At 46.6% G+C, this 27,690-nt stretch overlaps 1 protein-coding gene across 1 annotated transcript in view; it reads left to right on the top strand.

Annotated features, from left to right (window-relative positions):
- Positions 1 to 27,690, top strand: part of Osbpl3 (oxysterol binding protein like 3) — a 78,092-nt gene that overhangs the window by 11,321 nt on the left and 39,081 nt on the right. Inside the window, exons 2-11 of the mRNA XM_032906537.1 lie at positions 5,828 to 5,944; positions 6,096 to 6,149; positions 6,947 to 7,060; positions 10,705 to 10,872; positions 11,308 to 11,431; positions 14,137 to 14,240; positions 14,436 to 14,528; positions 15,515 to 15,671; positions 23,956 to 24,086; positions 27,265 to 27,372. Coding sequence (XP_032762428.1) covers positions 5,828 to 5,944; positions 6,096 to 6,149; positions 6,947 to 7,060; positions 10,705 to 10,872; positions 11,308 to 11,431; positions 14,137 to 14,240; positions 14,436 to 14,528; positions 15,515 to 15,671; positions 23,956 to 24,086; positions 27,265 to 27,372 — 1,170 coding nt within the window. The remainder of the gene's footprint in view (positions 1 to 5,827; positions 5,945 to 6,095; positions 6,150 to 6,946; positions 7,061 to 10,704; positions 10,873 to 11,307; positions 11,432 to 14,136; positions 14,241 to 14,435; positions 14,529 to 15,514; positions 15,672 to 23,955; positions 24,087 to 27,264; positions 27,373 to 27,690) is intronic.

Here is a 27,690-nt window from a genome sequence, read left to right on the forward strand (position 1 = left end):
TGGAAACCCAAGGTGGTCTCAGGAGGAGCAGTGGGACAGCCGGAGCTCTCTTGGTGTCCTCCCTCTGCCGTCATCCTCAGCACCGATCCTATGATTTCTGAAGGAACCGGGAGCCTAGAACTCTTCCAGTGAGTCTGTATGGTGTTTGTGTTCTGTAGCGGGTCAGGTAATAATTCCAGGAACATCTGGGGGCCTGAATCCTCTGGATATTTGCTCTCTCAGCTCTCTGCACCTCAGTGATGGGAGAGAAAGCCCAGTGCCTGTTGACATGTCGTGACTGAGGATCCCCAAACAGCCCTGAGAATCAAAGTGGGCTGACCCATGCTCATCCCCTTCTAGAATCTTCTATCCTGAAGTCAGATTTGTGCCTGAGGTGTTATCATTAAAGCTGTGCTTCCCAGGGCAAGGGTTTCTGACAAGATTTAGTTGAGCTCTTAAGAGTTCATTTATTCTGACCTCTCTCTCTCTCAAACTTAGCATCCCTCTGTCCTCCTAGGCCAGCTCCATTAGCCTTTGATGGAGCACTCCCTCTGATGGAACACTCCCGGGGCTGAGGAGCACTCTTTCCTGGAGCAGCTATGTCCCTGTTGATTGATTATTGGATGGTCTCCTGCAGAGCTGGACTCTAAGGGCATGGGGCTCTGCTCATCAGTCTTGGTTTTCTCCTTGGAGTCTACATCCTTTAAAGACAGCCTGGTCTTCTGGAAGTGGTCTAGCCACAGTGACTAACAGTCCCTCCCCCACCTGCGGACTGAGATGTGTGTTCACAGGATCTCCCAGTGATTTCTATTGCATTTGACCCTCACACACCAATCTGCCTCTGACTGTTTTTCTTTTTCTTTCTATTGCTCTTTGGCCTGTTGGTGCTTGTAAAACCTTAGCTGAGAGAAAGAACACTTCACGAAAGGTAACTCCAGCCCTCTGATTGCAGTCTAAGCACACAGTTGGTGTGACATCAGAGTGCTTGTTTTGCTGACAGGTACTTCCATGTGCTCATAGAAAAACCGTGAAAGGTAATGTTAACTGTTAAGCCTTTCGTGATAGGTTTACAAGATCAAAATACCTTTAAACTCACTGATGATGGGTGCAATCCTCGACCACGTGATTTGATGCTGAGCATTGCCTTCTGGGTTTTAAAAACCAGGTACACGGATAACAGACTAGTTAGAACAACCTACTCTTCAGTCCACACCTCTCAGCTGCAGAAGAATGAAAGTTTCAGTCATTTCTATTTCTGATATCACAGGCCGGGGAGCTGAGAACTGGGCATGTGCGAGTTGCCCAGGAGCTGTGCATGCAGCTGGGCTGGAAGGAAGCAGCGTTTGCAATCCGTGCACTCAGCACTATGGAAATGAACTTGGCCCACTCCAGAGCATGAATCAGTGCCTAGCTGCCTTTCTAACCACAAAGCAGCTCTCTATCTTTGGCACTCTTTAGATGTTCTGTAAAATAGACTCGACTCAATGCCAGATGACAGTCGGATCGGCCTCATTTGAGCTTTAGCAGAAGCCTTGAGAAACTGCAGCCACTTTCCTCTCTCTGTCTCATAGTCTTGATGACCTTTCAGTCTGATCTGTGCAGGATGAGACATTAACCCAGGGATATTGGGTTCAGTGTTAGGCTCAGTGAGCAGAGTTAGCTGTTGCAGGACCTTGATCTCTGTGGTGGCCCCAATCTGTCCTGTAGCATGTCCTGGGTATTCACTGCACTCAGGGTGCATGCCCTATCTTCAAATCAGCATGGTGAGTGGAAGGGTGTCACGTGCCGCTCCCCCACAGTCCCTTTAGCCTGGAACATTGGCATCTCAGATTTATTTTTATTACATTGGTTTGTGTTTGTGAGTTTCTGTGTTTCTCCATGTGTATACACAGGTGTGTTTAGGCACACACATGTGCACACATGCATTGCCCTGGCCATGTGTGGAGATCTGAGGACAACTTCTGGGGTCTGTTCTCTCCTACCGTGGCTCCTCTTCCAGGGTTGAACTCAAGTTTTTAGGCTTGATTAATAACTACCTTCGTCCACTGAACTTCTCCCCAGCCTGCATCTGATTTTTTTTTCTGCTCTGAAAAGCAATTCACTTGAATAACACACTTAGTGGGAACTCAGGGCCCTTTCCATAGGCCCCCGCTCTCAGACTTGCTCAGTTCATATTTACTGAGGACAGAAATGATAATCAACAGGACAAGGAACCCATGTTCTAGCTGGACAAGCACAGGCTAAGCTGGGTTTTCATTATTACTAATTTTTTTTTTTTTTTTTTTTGGTTTTTTTTTTCCGGGGCGGGGGCCCGAACCCAGGCCTTGCGCTTCCCTAGGCAAGCGCTCTACCACTGAGCTAAATCCCCAACCCCACTAATTCTTTTCAGAGGAGGGACGGGCTTTCTTCGGGGAAGAGAAGGTTTGAGGAGAAAGAAATTCACCAGAGAAGGAGGTTAGGCAGGAGTTCAGGCGGGAAGGGACAAAGTGGCAAAGGGTTAGCGTCAGTGAAATTCACGGGCTGATTTCTTACCCACTTGATACACATGTGACCAGAGGGCTAGGAGCTCTGAGCAGCCCCTTCTTCCACTTGTCTTTAGAGGGGGACCCCCAATACCAATTCACCCCCTTACCACTTAGGATGTTTTCCTGTTCATCATTGGAATTTATACATCTGAAGATGGGGAAAGTAACACTTTACAATGAGAGCAGAATAATTAAAACCTCATGGGCTGTGCCATGGGCTGGCTGTAGCACTTGGCAGCTTAACCATATCAGGAAATTTACCTAATTCTCTTCCTCGCTTTCTACATTAGAAGAAGGAGGAAGAGGAGGAGGAGGAGGAGGAGGAGGAGGAGGAGGATCAACATGCTCTTGAAGGGTTATGCCTGATTTAAAAAAGCATGTGTCAGCTATGACATCAGCCACAGTAACAGTTTCTGACTCTTTCAGGGCGTTTATTAATGTCTACTATGGACTGATTTAGGTCAGTAAACTGAGAAAAGGCCCATGGTTGTGTGGCTCTAGAATGCGCTCTCCAGTCCTTTTGTGAGGTTGTTATAACATTCATCTGTGTGTTTAAAATGCCCCTGTGTTTACTGTTTCTGTGACTCAGGTGGCATGTTATGGACGGTGACTACAAGTTAACCCCTTCTTATAAAGCCCACTACTTAGTGTCATTTACTTGATTCAAGAGTTTAATCTACTTCCTTGACCGGAGACTGCAACAGATACCACGTGGAGAATTCTCTTAGTGGCTACTCCATGTGTACCACACTGCCGGAGTTGTACACAAGGTGAAGAAGGTCTCTATGGCAGTTTGGAAAGAAAACACCAATGTCCTGGGGCTCAAGTGAAAAATCAACAACTTATGAGTTAATTAAAGGGTAAATTTATGCGTTAATTAAGGGTAAATTATCTGGTAACGCACAGTGACTTCTTTACCGCCGGGTTGACTGTGGCCGAGCAGAGCACAGCCCAGCTGAGCTGTACCCCAGCCCTTTCCGGTCAACTGACACCAAGCAGGACCTTACTTACAAAGATGTCTCATGGTGCTTGCAGAATCTTTCTGGATGTAGGACACCCTTGCCACTGTGCAAGGCTGAGGAGTCAGGAGGTTTCTTATTGTCTCAGTTAATGCTGAGATGCAAGACTTCGTCCCAACACTGTCAATCAACAGTGCCCCGGATTCCCCAGCCTCAGAGAGAACAGCTTCAGGCCACTGTGAGCCCCAGTGATAGAGGCTGCTTCTTAGCCGTCACCTGCCAGCTCATTGGTGACTTGGGAAGAAGCAAGCATTTGAATGAATACAGGACCTACGAAAGGCATTTGAGCCTTCTCTCCCAGCCAAGGAGAGCCGCCCTGCCTTCTTTCATGGGCTAAATCGAGCTTTTCTGCCTGCCAACATTTTCAAGTTTCTTAACCTAGGAAGAAGACAGAACCTACAAAAACAGATGATATTTAGCAGGAAGAAAAAAAAAATACACGCCCTCCCTTGCTTGTTGACTTGAAGGGAGAGCGAGCCTACTGTAGCCCCCTGACCTTCGTGCTGGCTGGTTGGGAGGAGTAAACCATATCTCCAGAATTCTGGGGCACCTCCTTTCTAACCTGAGTCACTAAAGCCACTTTTGAAATTCTATTCTTCTTTCCCATTCAGCCACAGGTGAGACCGTATCTACGTTTCCGCCATTTTGGGAAGCATGGGGTAAAGGCTCACCCCTCCTGACATTTGCACTGAGCACCAGAGGGACTGAGCAGATGTGCATAGCTGTTCTGGAGTTAGTGCCTTCTGCCTGAGAGTCTGAGGGCAGCTCCAAAGGCTGAGCCACTGAATGCTTTCCAGAGGGCTGGGCCTTGGATTTTCATGTGACGATATCCCACACAACCGTCTTCCACAGATCCTGGTCTGTTGTATGTACCTTGGAAACAGTCATTTGACTCAAGGGCACTGGGCACACTTTGGATGTGCACCACAATATAGCCTTACTGGAGTTGGTTATCAGGAGCCTGCTGTTCACAAGACGGGAGGAAAGGGAAGGCGCTCTCAAGGGGCTCCTACCCATGAGGGATAAACCTCATACAAGTTACCATGAGTAAGGCAGAACACTGGCATGGTGGAGTGAGGGGGTGAAGGAATAGCTTCCTCTGAAGGAGGGGCGTTGTTGCAGGGCCTTAGAGAGGCACAGCATTTAAACAGGTAAAACACAGTTAATCCCGGCAGTAACTTTCCAAGCCGAAGTAAATGATTTCAGGATCGTTTGGTGTTTTACAGTGTGCTGCTTATCGCCAAGTAGACATTTTCCAGTTTTTGTCTAGGCATATCTGAGTGGCTGGACAGCTGCTGATGGTTATTATAACAAAATCCCATTTGAGGCTGCTACCTCGCCTAAAAGTGTCTCTAAATGAAACACTGAATACCACCCCATCCCCCGTTTTAACCATTGACGAAATCCCTTCTACAGCTCCAGATTCTGAGATACCTACAGTGGTTATTTTTAAAAACTAGGATGTGTCTTTATCTCCATTCACAGTGACAAGGGCTCAGATAAAAGGCAGATTATCAAAGAGTTCAGCTGCTAATGTAGGGAAGGATCCTGTTGCTAGAAATGATGTGCTGGGCTTTGGGAAACTTGGAAAAGAGCCCAGTGGGACCTCTCCCTGCCCTCTGCCCTGGAGCTGTCCAGATTCATGGTCAAACTCCTGGTGTCCACTTATTGCCCTTTGGCTGGACCATCTGCCCAGGGGTTGGAGCTTTGACTCAAAGCCAAAGTGTCTACAAGAGATCTTCTCCAGAATCATGTATGCAAAACTATTACCCATGTGCAAATATCTTATATTATATTTAGTGTGTGTATCCAGACTCAGGTTGTTATCTAGTGTGTGCATTCCGTGTGTATTTGACCTAATTCTTTTCTTCCTCTTCTTCCTCCTCTTCCTCTTCTTCCTCTTCCTCTTCCTCCTCCTCCTCCTCCACCTCCTCCTCCTCCTCGGCTGACTGTACAGTAACTGTGAGATGACATCAAAGTGAGCAAAAAATAGAATTTATAGTAAGATCTTTCCCTTTGACTGTGCTGTCAAGGTTCAAAGATCAAAAAAAAAAAAAAAAAAAAAGGAGAAATGGCCCTTCTTTTAAAAAAAAAAAAAAAGAGCTTAAAAAATCTAATTTGATGCCACTAAACTACAGCTTTGAGTCTATAAAGTCCAAGGAATGGGTAGAAATTAAATTTACATTTCTTCTTATCAAATGTGCCCAGGCTCTCTCTCTTGGGTCGTCTTTCCGGTAGTTTGCTGCTCTGTGGTACTATCTTTACAAGGTGTGACATTTAGCCTCTGTTCTTCCATTGGAGCAGGACAGCTGGGAAGTGGTGGAAGGATTGAGAGGGGAGATGACTTACACCCAGGAGCCGCCTGTGCAGAAAGGATTTTTGCTGAAAAAGAGGAAGTGGCCCTTAAAAGGCTGGCACAAGGTAAGGCATCAGTGGTGGCTGCTCATTGTTGGGCACGCACTCCACCCGTCTCAGTACTACGTTTTGAGAACTCATACTCTGTCTGAATTTGGAGACCAGAGGAGGGATGTTAGCATGTCTGTCTTGCTAAGGTCTGTTTGCTTCCCCACAGAGATTCTTCTGCCTGGAAAAGGGAATCTTGAAATATGCCAAGAGCCAAACTGATGTAAGTCTTCTTCTTAGCCCAGCATGATATTGAAGAAGTGTGCAGGGTGCTTGAGGTCAGCCCAGGGCCACAGTGCTCTATGGGTAATGATTTTTCCAGACCCACCCTGAACCCTGCCACCTTAGCTTTAGATCTGGGTGGGATCCATTCACCACCAGGAGAAGGGGCAGGACACCTTTACTGCATTCTATAGGTCTGCTCTGGTTTTAGCTAATTACGGGAACAGAGCATGTGGGAAGTGTCCTTCCCACTCTCATGGTGACTGAGGGGCTTGGTGAAGAAAGCCATGGCTAACGTGGACTTCCTCTTGAGTTAACCCTAGAGGTTGGTTAGAGGGTTCTGAGTGACCAGCGGGCCTGTCTCATAGGGTGCTCTCTCCTCTTTCACAGCCATTTGAGTCCTCCCTAGTTTGTCTACATTCTTTGTTTTAAGTCACTTATGGACTAATGTAGACAGCAGGCCCCATTCCGGGGGACAGCAATGGTTCTTGCATTGCTGTAGAGCTGTAGAGTCATGGAGTTTCAGCTCCTTCCCTTGCATCCTGGCTGTGGAAACTCATGTTTAGCCTTCAGCCTCTTCATCTGTGAAATAAGGCGAGTGCTTCTCCCATTCAGAGAAGGAATGCAGTCCATGTGCAACTCTTAACTGAGTCCTGCTTGCATGGAGAGCTCCATCAGTCATAGCATCCAGGTTTAGCATTGGCAGTTGTAGAAGATGAGGTGGGGAGGGGATGGGGAGGATGTTACAACCACGTTGACTACTGTGACTCTCAAGCAGTCCTCCCTGTGCTTCCGTAGATTGAGAGACAGAAGCTGCATGGCAGTATTGACGTGGGGCTCTCCGTGATGTCTGTGAAGAAGTCATCTAAATGTATAGACCTCGACACTGAGGAGCACATCTACCACCTGAAGGTGAGGCTTCAGCCAGGGCCTGGCTCCCGCCTCCCAGCCACCGCCAGGGCTCTGGTTGGTTGGGAAGTTGTCTGAGGCAGAGTCTTGTTATCTTTCTCACCCTGGCTTCAAACTCCTAGGCTACAGCAGTCTCTAGCTTCAGCGTCCCGAGTCTCCAGGGCTGCAGGCCCTACTCTCCCTGCTTGGGCATGCAGAGCCGTTCTACTGAGATCGACAGGCCATCCCCGTACTGCTGGTGATGATTTGGGGACATCCATTCAATGGGTGGGCAGTTTTGATCACCAAAGTGTCCCTAAGGGATACTATTGATGTCAAGATGGGCCAGGTTTTTCTTAGCTGTGTAGGACCAATCCTCTCTTCACACTGCTTAAAGAGTTAGTGTCCTTCAGTGTCCTTGTCACCTTTCCCGAATGTTACCATTCCTCCCCAGTGACAGCAATCAGTGACAAAAGCACCTTCATGTTCCCCTCCCCCAGGCTGCGTGTCTTTTGTATAGAATCATTTACCCTAGATTAAAATATGCTCTCCGAAGGATAGTGTTTACTGTGTGGGGCCCTGACTTATGACTTTAGCCAATTTTATAAAGACTTTGTTAGAATCCTCATATTGTAGTGAAATGTCATTTTTTTCTAAACTGGGAGTTGGGAAATCTTAAGGCTCAAAGCTTCCTACCCACTGCCTTTCTCCTGAAGGTGGGTGACATCATAGAAACATCAAGCCCAAGGCCCAGGGCAATGTCAGCTCTTATGTGATTACTTACTGACCGTTAAACTTTGACCAGACATTTAATTCTTGAAAAGCCCTGTCTTGTTTTTGTTTTACCCCCACCACATGTAAAAATATGAAAGAGTATCTGTTTAAGGTTTGTCATAATTCCTTGGGGGGGGTCAATAAATTTAATAAGTTTAATTGTTGTTTAATGGTTAGGCAGTGCCTGAATGGATGTACATTGAGATTTGCTTAGTCAGCTTGCTTTACACTTAGGGAATGGGGCTGAGGGCTGGGATAACCAAAGATCTCACCTGTCCCTGTCCTCACCTAGCATGTGTGTCTCATATCTGTCCCCTGACCTAACCCTGAACTCTGGGTCTGGGTTAGTTCAGTGTGTAAAGCAGTTCCCCTTACACCGTGCGCTAAAGATGCTTTGCTGTGAGAATGTCCCAGGTGTTAGTTAACAGCCTTTACCCACTGGACACCAGTGGTGTGTCATGTGCTAACAACGCACACTGTCCTCAAGTGTTTCCTGACAGAGAAAATCTCCTCAGTGAAATAACTGGCAAAGGAAAGGAGGGGAAAGCCAGGAATTATTTATATAGTAATTAATAATTAACATTATAAATTTTTTAATTTATAATTTAATAGTGAGTATAATAAATTATATATTTGTGTGCGTGTGAGTGTGTGTGTGAATAAATTATATATTTGTGTGCGTGTGAGTGTGTGTGTGTGTGTGTGTGTGTGTGTGTGTGTGTGTGTATACACACCTTACCCCTCTGCTCCTCCCTCAGTGGTTAATCTCTGCTGGGAGAGTTGGCACTGTTTACCTGTATTGGTCCCATGAATCTTCTTTCTGTGTTTTCACATGGTCAGGAGATAATGACTCCCTGCCCATTTGTAATTCTTTTTAGAAAAATGAAACTATCATTCATTTCTACTTTTTAAAGACTTAAAATGTCTTAAGATACATTGGACTTGATAACATGAGACAGAGCAATAATTCTCTTATAGCTCACTGTAAGCTCTGCTTGGTTTCTCATTCATTCCTGAGGATCAGTTCTGACTTGGAGTGTAAGGGATGTTCGCCGAGGTCTCCCTATCCCATCTTCCCCCTCCCCTTCCTCCCACCTCACTCCTCCCTACAATCAACACAAGGTCTTGATGTATAGCCCAGGCTGGCCTTGAACTCACAAACCTTGAGTACTGAGGTTACAGGCATGCACCACCACACCTAGCTTTATTCTTTCTCTCATTTTATACCCAAGAAGTCTGGGCAGAAGAGCAGTGGTCGCCCAGCCACAGTCCTGGAATTGCTGCAGGGCCTATGACAGACTGTGGTTGGTTATTTAATAAAGTACCTCGTTTCTCTTCTTGTTTATCCAATAAAAAATGAGTCAAAATGAGCACCTTGGGCACTGGTTTTTCAGGGCTTTGGGAAGCAGATCAATGCAAGGATGACAGAAGATTCTTACAAAATTCCTTTTAACCACATCTGGGAAGTGCAGTCAGTTTAGGAACTCACAATGCAGAAGAGACAGATAGGTGTGTGTCTGTCTGTGCTGTGGCTTCCTACAGACTTGTGCTAAGAGCCTCAACCTTCAGGTACCTCTGTCTGTCTGCACACGCTCCTTCCCAGCTGCAGCCGTAGTCAGGATGGTCACAGCACCGGCCTGGCCGGCCACTGGCCTACCTGGCATATTTGGGGGTTATTTTAAATTACACTTAATGAATCCAGATCCTAATCTATAGGCATCTCACTTTTCACTTTGAAATTATGAGTGTGTTTGATACACAAAATATTGGCTTAAAGATGTCTGTAGTATAGAAGTGATTGCTTCATTTCTTTTAACACTTTTATGAGCATTTGAACTCTTTCCTGAGAAAAGTTATTAGTTACAGCAGGCATGGTGCGATGCCTATAATCCCAGCATTTAGGTAGTTAATACAGAAGACTTTTCATAAGCTCAAGTCCAACCTGGGTTACATAGCAAGTCTGACACCAGTCTGTGCGACACAGTGAGTGTAGTACAACACGCTACACGGTGAGAGGCATATTGCTGGGCTGCATGACAGTATACCACCTCAAATAAACAAATAAAAACTGTCAACTAAAACATTCTTCCTAGAAAGTGGATATTTATATTTCCTTTGCTAGGGAGGGGATGGATAAATATTTGTATAATAATAACAATAATTGGGGGCTGCAGAGATGACTGTGGTTCCAAAGGTCCAGAATCCAATTCCTAGCAGCCACATGGTGGTTCACAACCAACTGTAATGAGATCTGATGCCCTCTTCTGGCACACGGGTATGCATGCAGATAGAGCACTCATATACATAAAATAAATAAATCATTTTTTTAAAAAAAATAACAAAAGCAGTACTCTGCAATGCTTTGTCAGATATTTTTCCTTTTTCTGAAAGTTGACAAAATGGTTTTCAGTTGACCAGCACATGTGTTAGCAGTTCCTTCCAGCCATGTGTCCTGCATAGACTAGACGAGCATAGGCCACTATCTCAGGAAACACCTACTACTTCAGTTCCATTCAGACTGGTTCGTAAAGTCTGAGCTGCAGGCATTTAAGTGATGAACAGAACTGATACATTCAGCAGGGAGTGGGCAAGTTTCAAGCAAGAGAACTTGGAAATATTTTAAGAGATAAATGCGAGTTTTAGTTCATTTGTTGTTTAATAAAAACTAGCCCTGTTTGCATTCTTAGAAGTTGCGTGGTGGTTAGAACATCTCAAAGGAGACGAGTGTGTATTTTGCGACTGTGCGTCTTCCTTGGATGGTCTCCGAGACCGCATAAATGAAACCAAGACAGCAAATGCATTTTTTTCTTTTTCACATCGTTTTGATAAATAACTTACCCCTTTTTAGCCAGTGGCTGACTCTCTTCGACCTCTCTCTTTCTAACACCCTGCAGGTGAAGTCAGAAGACGTCTTTGACGAGTGGGTATCCAAGCTTCGTCACCACAGAATGTACCGGCAGAATGAGATCGCCATGTTTCCCCGGGATGTCAACCACTTTTTCCCAGGGTCCTCTGTCACAGACTCTGCCCCAGGAGTATTTGAGTCTGTTTCCAGTAGGAAGGTAATGATTGTGTTGTCAGCAACAAGCCTGAAAGAACAGAGAGGGACATCCCAGGAGTGAGTCTGAGGGAAGGTTTATCGGTGGAACAGGGTAGGTTGGGGTGGTGGTATCCAGTTAGTCTCTTGACCAGTATCAGATCCAGGATATAACTAGCACGGATTAAGACAGGGAGCTGGGGTAAGGAGCCATCTGGGATCCTTGATCTGATCTGTGGCTTCCTCTTAGCCACACTGACCTTGTTTTTCCTACCTGGCTGTCGAATGCAGCTAAGCCTGTGTACAACCGCACAGGACTGTGGACTGTTTCCCAAATGTTACCGTGGCATCATCATTTCATAGAAGAAAATAAAGATGGCTGCGGAGGGCCATATAGCATGGGGTGCCTTAGCTGGGGTGGTGGCCAGATTTCTAACCTGCTCTTGTCATCCATGAACAGCGCAGCAGTCTATCAAAGCAGAATTCATTTCCAGCTGGAAGCAATTTGTCATTTTCTTGTGGTGGGGACACACGAGTTCCATTCTGGCTACAGTCTTCAGAGGACATGGAAAAGTGCTCGAAAGGTAGCAGTTTGACTCCTGTGTCTGTTTTTGCTGTGGTGCTGTGGATGCGTGCTTGGTATTGCCTTCACACTCGTAGATAGCAGCTGAGCTCTTGTGTCTCTCTTTGCTGTGTTGCTGCAGTGGAGTGCCCTTGGCATTACCTTCATGACCATTTGTGTCCTTGCTGTCACTCCTCTGCATTCCATCCCTTACTCTGCTAATGAAGGTCTCATTGTTAGCCCACATGCTCTCCCCAGAGCTCAGTATCTTCACCTGGATGCAAAAGACTTCCTTGTCTAGTCCTGGGATGGATGCATGAGTTCCTCCTGGAGACAGAAATCATATCTCCATGGGTGGGGACTATTAGCACCCATGATCTAAATGCAAACAAATGACTCTGCTGCCCACCCAAGATGAAGAATCAGTGTCCTTAAGGGAGTAAGTGGCCAGGTGGAGAGCCCAGTGTAGGCATTCTACACCCTGGCTTTACACTAGAATCACAATTTTTATATTGTTTTAAATTATGTGTGGTGTGTGTTTGGGGGTGGTGGAGGTGAGTGCAGGTGCCCACAGAGGCCAGAAGGGGGCATCTGATCCCCTGGAGCTGCTCAGTGGGGGTGAAGTCGGGTACTGTGTAAGAGTAGCATATACCCTTAACCTAACTGCTGAGCCATCTGGATCCTTTAAAGTGTGGGGGTGCCTGTGCCTATGCCTCTGTCCCAAACATCCTGTTCAAATTAGTCTGGGGTGCTGCCCCGGTGACCCTGGTCCCAGCACTCCTTGAGTGAGTCTGACAAGGAGGCAGGGTGGATCACTCCTGCACAAGGCAACTCAGTGTTCTCAACCCTAATTAGCTAAGCTCATCTGGAGAGCCAGACTGAGGTTTCCAGTGGGAGAGAGAGGTCAGGCTTAATTGTCTAAGGTGAGGCCTGGAGCATATGGAATTTAAAGGTTTTGAATTAAAAAGAGTATTTGAGTTAAAAAGAGGTTGAGAGCTGGATAGCTTGGTTTATAAAGCACTTGCTGTGCAAGCATGAGAGTCTGGGGTTGATAACCAGAGCCCACAGGCAAAGCCAGCTGTGGTCATCTGTGCTTGTAATCCAAGCCATAGGGAGCTGGAAATAGGTGATCCCTTGGGGCTGGGCACACTTAGACTACTTGATAAGATTCTGGCCAGTGAGAGACCTTTTTATAAAAACAAAATGGGTATAGTAGTGTGCATGTTCTAATATACACACAAAGACACACACAGACAGACTCATACAGACAGGCTAGACAGACAGACACAGAAACAAGAGACACACACAGGCACACAGAGACAGACAGATAGACACACACAGAGAGACAGATAGACACACACAGAGAGACAGATAGACACACACAGAGAGACAGACAGAAAGACACACACAGACACAGAGACAGACAGACACAGAAACAGACAGACAGACAGACAGAAAGAAAGACACACATTAGACAGACAGACAGAAAGACACACACAGACACACAGAGACAGGCTAGACAGACAGACACACACACACACACACACACACACACACCTATACACACATAAAGACACACAGACACAGACAGAAAGACACAGAAAACACAAACACAGACACCCAGATACAGACAGACACACACAGACAGGCTAAATAGACACACAGAGACAGACAGACACACATACACACAAAGATACACAGAAAGACACAGAAAGACACACACACACACACACACACACACACACACATACAAAGATATACAGACAGAAATACACAGAAAGACACACCGAGACAGACACACATACAAACATATAGACACACAGAGACAGACAGACAAACAAAGTTGTTTCTAAAGTATGTCCTTGAATTGGGGCCACTATTGGAGAAAGTTGTCAAGTGGCAGCCTTCCCTGTGTTACATGAGAGTTTCCAGTGAGTATCTAGTCTCTACCCCTCCCATAATGTCACTTACTAGGTCCACTGATTGACTGTCAAAATGGTCTTCAGAACATTGTACCTGGACCGGCATCAGCAGGCTGGCCTGGGTATTTTAAAATGTAGATTCCCAGGCCCAACCCAGATGCATGAATCGGGAAGTAGGGATAGAGCCTAAGATCCATGGGCGCACCAGTGACTCTGTGCTTCTGGAGATTGAGAGCTGCTATGCTGAGCTTGTAGCCCATTCATTACTCAGCAGAATCCCCATCTGCAGCCAGGGCAGCCAGGGCAGCCAGGGCAGCCAGGGCAGCCAGGGCAGCCAGTGTGGAGTGGACTGTTGCTCACGTTAGTGACTAGGTTCTAGTCTATCCTGCCCTTCTGTCATCTGAGGCCCATCTGTGGAGGGTCACCATCATCCTGGGGCAGGATCCTGGATCCTGGTACAACTTAGAGCCTATTGTTGCTGGATTAGGGGTGCCAGTGCTGGGGTATTCTGAGTTCCTGCAGTAGGCCACATTCCTCTGAGCACTCTGAATACATCGATCTAAGTCTGAGCACTGTAGCTACATGTGTAATTATCCCGATTCCCCACAAGAGAAAACCAAAGAACAGGGAACTTGTGTCCCAGTTCACAAGTGGGTTTCAATCGAGGCAGCCCAATTCCTATAGTAAACCACTAGAATCTATGGCTTTTCCTGTGGGGGGAAAGAATGTAAAGGGGGAAGTCAGATATGGCAGACAGAGCCTGGTGCTCCTGGACAGTGGTGAGCATCTGCCCCTCTTCCCGCAGACTTGGCACACTGCCACACTTATCTGCTGGAGATGAGCCAGCTCTTAGAAAGCATGGACGTCTTGCATCGGACTTACTCGGCGCCAGCTATCAACGCCATCCAGGTCAGTCTGCCTGCTCCTCAGTTCACCCTCTGTCTTCTCTTGTTCCCCACATCTGACTAACATGGGATGTCCTCTATCCAGTGCCTTAGCCCAACTCGAGGGGATGGCTGTGGTCACTTTGCTGTGCGTCTGTCCCTGTAGTTTTGGTGGATCTTACTGTCTGTGCTCTCTTCTCTCTCCTGTTTTCAAATGAAGGGTGGAGCTTTTGAAAGTCCCAAAAAGGAAAAGCGCTCGCACAGGAGGTGGCGGTCCAGAGCTATTGGCAAAGATGCTAAAGGAATGCTGCAGGTAACCTTTGCTTCGTCACCGGGCTTGCCCTCCGCATGGCGCCTCTCTGCACTCCACAGGCAGGGTCCTCTGGCTCAATTAGGGCAGAAAAGTGAAGGTCGTGGAGTTGATCTCTGTACCTGTGTGGAGAGATGACTCTAATAACTGAGGTCCTCTGGTTACAAGGATAAGGCCACGACAATACTTGGGCAGGGGAGAGTTTCTGAAGGGGAAATGGATTGATGTTGGAGGGGCTGCCACGCTTGTGAGAATTTGGGGTCTTTCCTTCTTTAACATCTAGCTTTGTCTGTGATGCTCCCTGCTCTAGTGTGTCTTGCGAGATGGCTACTGTGGCCCTATCCTCTGACTTACCTCTGTTACAATCCCTCCTCGTGGACCTGTCTTCTCTCAGCGCTTACAGGCCTGAGCCTCTATTCCACAGGACCTTTCGCCCTTTTTCTTCAAACTCCCAGCTGCCCCCCACAACCTGAGCCCCCATTCTGGGTGCCAGGAGCCGTCTTTCCCAAGGACAGCTAACCCGTTGTCAAGGTCACATACTAGATGGAAACATTAGAACCAAACGGAATCTGGAGCGTTTAGAGAAACTCTTGTCAGCCCTGGGAGCTAACGTGGATGCTTTCCGAGTAAAGAACATTGCGTGCGCAAACGTGAGCAGCTGGTTCATTTTCCAGAAGCTCCAGGTGCAAGTGAAGAAAGTCATGTGGGAACTGATTTGCTCTGGCGGCCTAGTTACGTGGGAACATTCACTGTCATTTTCAACCCGTGACTGTGAAGTTTCCACTGTGTCTGAGACAGCATGTGATTTCCTGCCCATTCGTAGTTTTATAGGATGCCAGTGGCGGGGACAGCATCTCCCCAGTTTTCATTCATTTTTCTTTGGCGTTAATCCCTTGGCAGGAAGAGACACTTCTAAGATACCCCCTTAATCAGTTCCAGTCAGGAGGCTCTAGTCTGAACAGAAATCTCTCCCTGTGCTGTCACGTTAGGTCCCTAAACCTTTTTCTGGCCCGGTGAGACTGCACTCCTCCAATCCTAACTTGTCAACACTGGACTTTGGAGAAGAGAAGTCTTACTCGGATGGTTCTGAAGCCTCGTCGGAGTTCTCCAAGATGCAGGAGGACCTGTGCCATGTCGCCCATAAAGGTGAATGAGTTTTCCTGCTTCCTAACAGCATATGTGAGGGAAGTGTCTGTCAGTACAGAACTACAGCTCTCATCTTTAAGAGAATAATAGTTTGTTCTGGAGCCAAGTGTTAGTGACTGTGGGCCAGGAATGTAGCTCTACCTTGTCCCCAATTCCATGTTCCAAAGTTCAAGCAGTTTAATGAGGTTTTAGAGTTTTGCAGATCAGGAAAGTCACAAATCAAGGCAGGCTTAAAATTCATCAGGGGATACACCAGAGAGGACTGCAGTGAGCATGGAGAAGATTTTTCATAGGCCCAAATGCTGTCTGATGGTATTCTTAGCTTTTGGGATGATGGAAACTTGTGGTCTTTTAAGCTAATTAATTCCAAAGGTGGTTTTTATTTGTTTGTCTGTTTGTTGGGTGTTTTAAATCTATTAGTCATAAGTTATTAGTTCCAAACCAAAGGTAAGCAAGGAATGTTTGAGAGGGCTAGAATTAGTCCTAGATATGGTATTTAGTCTCTGGGCCTGCAACAGTCCAATCTCTCTACAGTTCTGCAGCTGTCACCAGTCAATCCATCACTGCAGTTGTAGCCTCCCAGGAGATCTCACTAACACCTCCTGTGTGTGCTTGAGTCTGGGGAATCTATCTCAGGGGGCTCATTTTCTGCTCTGATAAGGCTTTCAAAAGCCTTGTTTTTATTTATGTCTTTGTCAGTGATAATGTTGTTGCAACGATTTTAGTTTTGGCTGCTTGGAGGAGACACCAAGGGTTTGGGATTTGGCTGGTAGAACCCATGGGTTCAATCAACTGGAGATGGAGAGTGTTTTTAAAGTTTGCATCTGTTTTGAGCGCAGATTTTTTCCATTATCATTACCCTCTAAACAAAACAGGACAGCAGCTCTCTCCTGATCTTACATTTACAGGCACTTAAGCGTCTAAAGATGTTCTAGCATCTGTTAGAGGACATGGAGGGCTTTCCGTACTCTACAATGGGAGTGTTAATATGCCGGTGGTAAGATATAAGTTGGTTCTCTGTGGATTAATGTGGCATTTGTTTCACCTATTCTCAACCCCAATTGAGCAGTTCCTCTCTGAAATCCATTTGTAGGAATTAACTTAAAGCACATCCATATACAGATACCTACTGTAGCATTATTCTTCATCTGAAAACATGGTAATGTGGGTTTGACATCGTTAGCCGTTCCAGAAATGCAGATGGTGCTGCTCTGAGGCCTTGCTACATACTCTTAGAAGAGCAGTCTCTGAATGGAGCCCCAGGAACCGGATATCTCATCCAGTGACTGGTGACCATGGAAGATGGTGGTACATTCCAGAGAGTGGCCTACCAGTAAATAAACTAAACACATACCTACCACAAGATTCAACCACTGTGCTCTTGAGCATGTAATTTGGAGCAGTGAATGCAGCTATGGGGAGCTGCTGTGCACAGATGTTTAGGGCAGGCTGGGGTTGGGGCTCAGAGGTAGAGCCTGCATTGTTATTGTTAGCACCACAACACCAAAATATTACAAGCAGATTTATGGTATTGGTCAAACACTAGAAGCAAGTCAGTTCAGCAGATGAAGAATTAAATAAACCATGGTGTATCCATGCAGTGGAAAACTTCTTAGCAATAAATAGGGACTTACATTTACATATGCAGCAACCTAGAGAGAGCCCAAAGACAGTAGTGGAATGAAAATAGCTGATTTCTAAAGTTTACGACTACTGTGGGCTCACTTTGGAAATGACGAAGGAAATTAGTAGATGCCAGAGTTTAGGAACAGTGAAGGGGAGGGGTGAGGATTTTGAATGTAATTATAAAGGTGATGGGCATGTTCTGTATTCTGATCAAAGCACTGGTTATAGGGGTTTTCCAATGTGGTAAGTTCATGTTGACCTACAGCCACACACATGTTCCAATGAGTGCGTGTAAGTCTGAAGAAGTCTGGGCACACTCCATTACTCTGCCTTCCCTGTCCTGGGATTATGTTGTGCTGTGGTTAATAAAATGTTACTATTGGGAGATGGGGCTTCCTCTGTGCTGCTTTCACATTCCTGTGACACACTCCAGTGACACACTCCAGTGACACACCCCCTCCAACAAGGCCCCGCCTCCTAACCCTAACAGCCCGCCAACTGGGAACCAGTCTTTCAGATATATGAGCCATTCTCATTTAAACCGCCACAGAAGGGGACCCTCTCCTCTGGCACAGAAGAGAAGCAGACCTCCTGCAATCCTACTCATGAGAGAAACGCTCATTTACAAATATGAAAACCAAACTAAGAACAAAGGCAAACTCTGTATTCCTGTGTGCCCGGAGTGTTCTCTGGTGTTAAACTGGGATGGAATGGTCACTTTCTGAACTGCTTTGAGCTACAGAAGCCTTGAAGGAAAAGCTTCATATGTCACAGTGCCACCACAAATATGTGTGACCAGAGGAAAGGGCTGCTTGTGCCTTGCTCACAGTTAGAATTCACTGTTAGTGTGCTGGGCAATTGGATTGACGTACATTGCTCAGAAAGAAGTGGATTGTTTAGCAAAATTCATTAATGCATCTAAATTAATTCAATTTGAATAGTGTTTAAAAGGTATTTTACAGCTATGCTGGCACCATGTAAGGATTGAAAATGAAAAGAAATAGATTACAGATCATCAAATCACTCCAGATAGTTTAGGAATGTTAGTCCATTGAGGCACCCTGTTAACCCCTCCCCTGCGCGTGCGCACACACACACACACACACACGCACACGCACACACACACACACACACGCACACGCACACGCACACACACTATATGCATGACCCCTGTGTTCTTATGCGTTTTTTCACTGTTTCCTTAAAGCACCATGAGATGCCGGCATTTCCCACATCGTCAGCACATTTAGGTTTGGAAACTGATTGTTCCTCCAAAATCTAAGCCATAGCTAAGTAACAGGGACCAAGAAGAATTCACATTCACCTTACTACACATTGCCTTCCCTCTGTTTGGCACGATGCCCTTGCAGCTGATAACTGCAGTCTTCCCTGAAGTTAACACACTGTGGAGGAGAGAGCATGAGTAGGTGATCTTCAGCTCATCAGAATGCCATAGATGACTTCCCAGTGCAAAGCCCACAGATGCTCTCCAACCTGAGGTGGTAGGAGCCTGTAGCAAGTAGAAAGGGAGGGGCCAAGAGTCAACTGAGCCATGTATATGGTGTCCATCCTATGGCTGGAGCTGAAGGTTTCTGACAATCAAAGGCTTCTTCTGGAATCAGGTGTGGATAGCAGAGTATACCTGTAATTCCAAGGCTTGGAGGGCTTGAGACCAGGCCAGCCTGGCAAGATCCTATATCCATCCTTCTCCCCAGAAGAGCCCAACCTGTGTCCCACCGTCCTAGTCCAGCAAGGGTGAGAACAGACCAGTGAAGAGGTTGAAAGGCAGACTCTGTGACTGCCTTCTGATGTTTGTTGGACAACGAGGAGAGACTAAGGCCAACATTGCATAGCTGCAGCGGGTCTCAGAACCCAGTGCGCCTCAGGTGACAGGCAGGGGCTAAGTGGCAGGGGCTGATGACCATTTGGCAGGGGTATGGAGGCTGGAGAGAGGGTGGCCATGCTTCGGGTGATTTAGGTGATCTTTAAGGTTCTCTGTAACCCTGTACATCTCAGACTTCTTGGGTGTCCTTGTTTATGGTAACATAGCCATGGGTGCAATACACTCATTTAGGCATCTTCTTTTTTAAGCATCTTATTTATCTCTAGTGCATTTAGGATGACATCAGAAATAAATAAGAAGACACTCCCAACCCAGGAAATACTCTAATGGTTGTAATCCAATGTCTCTGTCTCAGGGTTTCTGTTGTTGTGATGAAGCACCGTGACCAAAAAGGAAGTTGGGAGAAAGGGTTTATGCAGCTTAAACGTCCACAGTGTTCATTAGTAAAAGGAAGTCAGGACGGGAATTCAAACATGCAAGAGCGGATGCAGAAGCCAGGAAGGTGCAAGTTTCTGCCTTGCTCAGCCTGGTTTGTTAGAGAGCCGAGGACCCCCAGCCAGTGGTGGTACCCAGGGGTGGCCATTCCCCACCAATCACTAATCAAGAAACTGCCCTGGAGCTGGATCTTATGAAAGTGTCTTCTCAATTTTGGTTCCTTCCTTTCAGATGACTCTAGCTTGTGTCAAGTTGACGTAGAACTAGCAAGCACGTGACTTACAGTGTAACTATGGTCTCCAGGAGCAGCCTCTAGCCATTGCTCTGGGAGTTATGGGTCATGAGTTGGCCAAGAGTGACCACTTTAATATCCTCTGGCGTGTTTAAGGCTGTTTGAGAAAGTTAACCAACTGTGGTTGAACGCAGTGGTGAGCCCATCATTTGGAAGCCTGAGGCAGGAAGCACACATTTGAGGCCAACTTGGGCTATATAGTGAGACCTAGTTTCATATCTCTTTCCCCTTATCCCTATCCTCCTCCACCTTTAGGGGACTGATTTTCCTGATCCTCTAGGAGGAGTTTATTATATCTGACAATAAAATAGGATTGTTTGGGTTTCTTGTTGTTTATGCCCACTGTATTTTTACATATGTACTTCTTTTCCTGAACATGAGGGAGCTAAGAGCTTGGTTCTTGCTGGACAAGCACTCTACCAGCGAGCTCCATTGCTAGCTCTCTTAACTGAACACTGAAACAGACAGGGCCCATTCTGTCCCTTTAAAAAGCATAAACAGGAATGGGCTAGTCTGGTAGAGAGCCTCACCTGGCATCTGAAAGGCAGAACAGATGAGCTGGGAGAGCAGAGCCAGCCAGGTGAATGCTTGTGGTGTCCGGGGAAACAAATGTGTCCGCAGAAAAATGGAACCCCCAGGACCCACTGGGTGAGCTGTGGGTATCTCAGGGATGAGGGGAGATATCTAACTAGGCATAAAATGCAGTGAGGTTCCTGTGTGGCCTGTCGTCCTTCCCCCAAGGCTGTTGTTCCTTGGCTCAGCAAGCTCACACCAGTCCTCATTCCTACACTCTCTACCCTATGTGCATTTAATTAATAATCATTCTGATAAGAGCTAAGTATCACACTACTCCTGCTGCCCAGATTTCAAGAACGCAGGCATCACTGTCACTCTCATGCATCTCTCTCTCTTTTTAATTATCAGGGAACCTCACATCATGCACCCTGATTATGCTCACCTCCTAGTCTTCCCATGTCCACCTCCCCATTTGACTCCCCACTCAAAAGAAAAAAGGAAGAAGCAAGTCCATTTTGTGTTGTCCGTGTATTCATTGGAACATGATCAAATTCCTGGTGGCCAGTCCTGCAGGGGTTGATGAGTCTTCTCTGCCTGCATCCATGCCAGAAGCCATCAACTGAGGGGAACCGTGTATAGACCAGTGAGGGGCAGGGCCGGGTCTCCCATGCCCATGCACATTAACATGACTGAAAACGCAGCAGTCCAGACCTGGAACATCCATGTAGGCTTTGGTGTACCACAGACATCAATATGGTGCCTGGCTGTAATAGGAACACTGACCCACCCATGGCCCTCAGAAACCACATGGAGCACATGATTCAACGTGGCCTCGGGAGGCTGGCTATACATGCCACACACATCAGGATGGTTCCTAAGACACCAAAGCCCGAGGACATCATCAAGTCAGCAGCACAGCCTGCATATGTCCACATGGATCTTGGGCTTCAACGAGGTCTGGAGCAGCAGCATGGGCCGCAGACAACAGCATGGCCTCCAGTGGTTTTGAGGGCCGTGCTTCCAGATAGTAGCCCGTTCTTCATCTTGGGTTTCCATTGTTGCCCAGAGCCAGGGTGGTGGTGGGGCATCCTACAGCTGTGTCTGTGTCCGTAAAGCTCTAGGCTGTTGTACACCATCTCTCATGCCTGTTGGGCAATTTCAGCATGTCCGTTAGCCCCTTCTCTCACCTCTTACCGCCATCATGTCTCCAGGGGCTCATGCCTCTGTTTTTCTCTTTCCAACCTTGTCATTATACATTTGTTTATTGTGGTGCCCAGGCTGCAATGCTGATGTTACCCGTTAGTAACATCATTATGTATCACATTGGTGCACTGGGTTAAAGACTTTGCCTGCCTGGCCTTATTTGATCCTTATCACAGGCTATAAAGTAAATGCTAACAGTATCCCCACGTAGAGTTCATGCACATCAGATAACTTTCCCAACCTCATAGAATGATTAAGTGATGGATCCTTCCCTCCTGGTCATAGAAGCAGCACCACAGCTTATAGATTCACACGCATTTGTGCGTGCATGCGTGCGTGCATGCATAGGATATCAGTGGCGATTCTCTGGGTCTTTCACTAAGTACCCGAGCCTGTCAACCAGCAACTGCACATAGACTATTAGACAATGGACAGCCTTCCTTCTGCTGGCAAATGAAGGAAGCAAGTTGATAGTGAGTGTTTAGTTTCTGTTATCCAATAGGCCATTCTTGGATAACGATACCGCTGGAAATGCAAGCCTGTGAAATTTAATAAAATACCGGGTCACTGGAGAAGCCAGTCACTGGAGAAGCCAGTCGCAGGGCCCTCTCCTTGTCTGCCCGTCTGTGACAAGCTGTAATGGAAGAGATTGGAAAGATAATCTCTAATGTGGTCTCTATGCTCAGTGCTTTAGGTAGTGATTCCCTTACCCCTAGGTGGTAACGTGTACCCTATGTGATCAGAACCTAGTAGATATTTTGTCATACCTGATTCTTTTTTCTAATTTCTGTGTGTGTGTGTGTGTGTGAGAGAGAGAGAGAGAGAAAGAGAGAGAGAGAGAGAGAGAGAGAGAGAGAGAGAGAGAGAGAGCAAGCGAACACTGGGGGCAACCTTTGGTGTCAGTCCTCACTTCTACTATGTTTGAAACAGGGTTTCTTTGCTATTCCCTGCTGGATAAGCCATCTGTCTGGCCCGGGAGCTTCTGGGGAGTCCATCCCCACTTTCCATCTCACTAGGGAGCACGGCGATTGCAGGCCCAGTGTCACACAGTGTCACAGCCGGCTTTACGTGAGGTCTGGCACTCTAACACAGGTCTTCAGGTTTGCACGAAAACACTTTACCCTCTGGGCCACATCTACAGGTCCTAGCCCAAGTTTTGAAAACTCCAGTTTGGGCATTTAATGGATTCTGGTTCTAAGGTCTCACGGAGCCTGCAAGCAGAGGGCCTGAATGCTAAAATCAAGGGAGGGGATCCGAGTGAGGAAACTAGCAAGAAACAGGGTGGCACCTTATTCTGAAATCATTTTGACTTTGCAGAAAAGCTGCCAAGAGTAGAACAAAGAACTCCCACAAACCCTCTACCCAGAGTTCTCACTATTACACATCCTCAGCTCTTTCTCCACACATGCTTTTATTTTTCTGAAATTTGTAAGACTGGGACTTCTGTATTGTGTAAGCTCTTCTTTGAGGCTTTGTGCTTTAGTGTATATACTGGGCACAGTGAAGTTATCTAACTCAGGACATGTCACTGGGAAATGACACTTTGGTCTCCCAGTCACAATGTCAGCTTCTGAAAAATGTCTTTTAATATCCTTCTCCCGTTGGGTACTGGATCTGGATCCAACATAGTTCTTCATTGTCCTGCTTCTTCAGCAGGGGATTAATTGGGGGCAGATTTTTATAAAGTTGATACCTCCATGCCCTTGAAGAATGCAGGCCAGTTTTTAGAAAACAGGATGTTCAGTTATCTGTGGTTTTCTCATGATCAGATCCAAGTTTCAAATCCTGGACTGTCTTTCAGTGCAGTCTGGTTTTTCTAAGGCATTGGAGATGTGGTTCCCAGGGTTTACCTGTCTCTCACTGGTCATTGATTTTGACCACCTGGTTGAGGTGCAGCCTGTCTATTCTGATACAATGATACCATATTTCCCTGATAGCCAGGGAGCCTTTCAGTTTCTAGTCTTTAAGAATGTAAAACTGAATAGTGGTCATCTTAACCCTTTAAGTCATAATGTTGTGGGAGGCCTGGGCAGATCAAGCATGTATAAATGTTAAGAGATTCTATTTTTCCATTGAGCCACACAGTTTCCCATCCACACAGGCCTCTCCCACTCTCAGGCTCTCCCGCACAGGATTAGGGAATGCTAGCATTTATGAACCTATGTTACTTCATGTTGTCACTGGAGCCTAGAAGTTTCCATGAGGGTTTGCTCTCACACATTCAGTATGTTTTTAAAAATTAATGTAGAATGTCATTTGCTGAACTCAGAGTACTTTGCTGAATTCTTGTGTAAGAAGCACAGCTTCTACGTTAAGTTTTTAATTATGCCTCTCTTTTGTTCCTTCTTGTAATGATTATATCTTCATAGTTTACTTCGCTTTAAGGTCAGCTTTCAATAGCATATCGATGGAGAGAGAGAAGTTGAAGCAGCTGATGGAGCTGGACACCTCCCCCTCCCCTTCTGCTCAGGTTGTCGGTCTGAAGCACGCTCTGTCATCCGTAAGTTGCTTATGTTTGCCTCATAAATGTCTGCACATGCAGCCAGGCCTGTGAATGACTAATTCTTTCCATTCCCATGGTTGCACTGAAAATTGATGATTTTTATGGTTGAGTTGAATCTCGGGGGAGAAAAACCAAACAAATTATCGAGATTATATTCGAGCCTTTCTTCAAACTTTACATGGTCAGAATAATCCCAGACCATAGATGCTTGGATTTTCTTAACTGTTGGGTTCTCTGAGTTTGATTTCTTCCAATGTAACTGATTATTTTTTCTGTTTCTATAGAACGTGTATGCTTGTGTGGCTGCCTTGCAGACATTCGTTGGCTAATACTTACAGAGGCTGACATTTAGAATAGTCCGTAGCTCTGAGGCATCATAAGTTTAGATCGACTTAGTAGATAGCACAGGGCAGTGAGAAATTTCCAGTTTACAGGTCTTCCGCGTCGGGTTGGGGATTTAGCTCAGTGGTAGAGTGCTTGCCTAGCAAGCGCAAGGCCCTGGGTTCGGTCCCCAGCTCCGAAAAAAAAAAAAAAAAAACAGGTCTTCCGTGTCCACTGCGAAGTGCTGGTCCTACCTAGTGTTCCTCCACATATGTGCGTGCTAGTCTCTTTGATTAAATAGCACAGACCCTTTAGCTCGTTCCCTCTCACAGACACAGGGATGAGTTCTTTCAGGTGACCACGTGTCTTCAAACAGGAAAACCATTGCCAGGGCCCCCGGTGGGTTCCAGCCATTACCACTCACACTTATTTTCCTGCTCAGCTTCAATTTCTTGCTCAGAATGGCTGGGCTCCATGGATGTGCTGTGCCCGGGGCTCCATTGATCTGCCGTGCCCGGGGCTCCATTGATCTGCTGTGCCTGGGGCTCCATGGATGTGCTGTGCCCCGATGCTACCTGAGCAGCTGAAGGTGCCTGGTGCTTTAGCCTTCACCTCTCCGGCATCCAGAGAACTCTTGGAACAGGATACATATTTGCTCTTTTCTCCTCACTTGTCCTTTGGAATTTCTGCCTTGAGAAGAGAAAGAATGGTTGCACATGTGGAGTTGCTGTCTGAAGTACCGCTGACTTGTATTTTGGGTCCAGTAGGAAAGAGAAAGGGATTTCAGGATCATCTGACTAGAAGCCACCTTAGACACTGAAGGGGAAAAGTCCATTCATGTTTCTTCTTTACCATGCCATTGAGAAAAGCAGTGCTACAATGGACTGTAAGTTAGTATACTGTAGCATTACTGACTAACCCTGACCGGTAGTGCTACAGTGGACCGTAAGTTAGCATACTGTAACATTACTGACTAACCCTTGACCAGTAGTATACAGCACTTACTGCAGATACGACAGGTTTTATTATAACCGTGCAATTTTTGGTTTGATTTTTGAGACAGGATCTCATAGTAGCCCAGGCTAGCCTCATGTAGTCATGTGGTCCTGCCTCCACCTCCCATGGGCTTAGATTATAGTTACATGCCAACTATTCGATCTTTGAAGGAACAATTATAAACAATACTGGCTCACTCCACGTGGAGAGAAAGGGTTGGGGAGAAAGCGACATCATTTGGACCTTGGGAACAGCTGGCACCGTTGGGTTGGTGCTGTGAGCCGATGCCTTTTTCTTTAAGGTTTACTTCTTACTGGCACATACATTCTCACTGTTCCAGTCTGAGTGGCTGTTGATGCTTTTAGAAGGTACCTCTTGGGGTCCCTAAAGTTCCTTCCTGTCTTCCTCTTGTCCTCTTCCCCTTCTCCCAGAGGTCCAGCCTTGTCTCGCTAATCTGCTGGGCCACAGTCATTTGGCGATGATCTATAGGCTGGACTGACATTACCTTTTCTAAGGAATATGCTTGCACACACATAGCAGTTTGGAAAGAAGATAAAAATGATCATTCTTTCTTTGTCAACTAGAGTTCTGTGTTAGCCTAAGACTTGTCGCTTCAATCTCTTTTTTTAGAATAATCACAGAACTATTACAATGAATGTATGGATTCTGAATTTGAGATGTGCACTCATGCACGCGTGCATGCACACACATACACATACTCACATACACACACACACACACACACACACACACACACACACACACAATTTCTAGCCTCTAGCCACCGTGACAATGAGATGTTGCCTCACAGAGGTTATTATCTGTGGTTGCATGACCCTCGCTCTTGTTCAGTGTTTCTTTGAGTGATTCAAGGGTTCTTAAACTAGCCTATGTCCTCTGTGGTCACTGAAAAGTGAAACCAGAGCCAAGCATGGTGACCTTGTAATCTCAGTCCTTGGGAAGCCGAGGCAAGTGTGAAGATCCAGCCTGGGCTCCAGTGTGAGACCACAGCCCCTACATTCAACAGTGATAATAAGAAAGGGAATAAACGAAGCCCTTGCAGAGATCCAGGAAGTAAGCAAGGCGGTCAGGAGAGTCTGGCCAGAGAATGCACAGCTGTGCCAAGTGAAGCAAGTGCACATCCTGCGTCTTCTGTGAGCCAGGTCCTAGCAGAGAGGTAGGATAGGAGGTGGACCACCCCGTGAGGGAATGAATAGTGTGTCTGGTGGTTCCTTTTATGTCTGTGGCTCACGCCCACCCTTCCCTAGCGCCATGGTCCTTTAGCCTTTACTGAGTCTAAGTAAGGTTTGGCTTGTTTAGTTTTTGAAAAATAAATCATCTTATTCCCTCAAATGGGTAAGTCACCAGCACACTTCAGAGACCCATGGTAACTGGACTGATAATTAAATCACATGGGGGCGTGTCTAAATCACACGGGGGCGTGTCTAAATCACATGAGGGCGTGTCTAAATCACATGGGGGCGTGTCCACTGGCATCTTGTGAAGGATGGGAGGAGCTAGGAATCGCTGGGTCAGTGGGGTTGGGGAGCTGGCCGAGATCAGCCTGGCAGGAAGAAAAGATTCTGACTGTGAGTCACCAGTCTTAAAAAAAGCTGATGTTGTCTGAATTCTTTCTGCCAACCTTACTAACCTCTTTCCGCCTCAATTAACTCGGAGTATCACGGGCTCGATTGTTACCTCCCAGCCTCGCTCTGGAGCAGTGGGGGAAGCCCAGAGACTAAGGTGTCTCACCCAGGGGATTGTCACTCCTAGAGCTGCTTTGCCTAGTCCCCTGTTGCATTTTCCTGAGCTGTCCCTTTACTAATAAAGCCCTGCTATTTTTTTTAACATATTCCAGGCCCTAGCTCAAAACACAGATCTTAAAGAACGGTTACGCAGAATCCATGCGGAGTCTCTGCTCCTCGACCCGCCCGCTGGTCCCAAGCCGGGGGACAACCTGGCAGAGGTGGGTAGGTTTCTCGTCTGATAACTGTTCTCTACCACGGCCACCTGTCCCTGGTGCCCTCTGTCTGGCTGTGTGGCTCCCTGCTTCATCCCCTTGAGTGTCGGCCATGCCTCTGCCTCCCCTGGCTACTGCCACAGCACAGGGCTTGCTGGGCTCCTGTGTTGCAAAGCCTGGCTGGTAGGATGATGCTTGGTACACACTGCCACAGCCTCCTTTGTGTCTCTAACCTCATTTCCCTCTTCGTGCCCCTAGTGGGAACTATAGAAAGACAAGTGTTTTTCCTTGTCATTTCTGAAGAAACCTGAATTTCTGTGATCC

The sequence above is a fragment of the Rattus rattus genome, chromosome 6 (genome assembly GCF_011064425.1).
Source record: "Rattus rattus isolate New Zealand chromosome 6, Rrattus_CSIRO_v1, whole genome shotgun sequence".
Classification (NCBI taxonomy): Eukaryota; Metazoa; Chordata; class Mammalia; order Rodentia; family Muridae; genus Rattus; species Rattus rattus.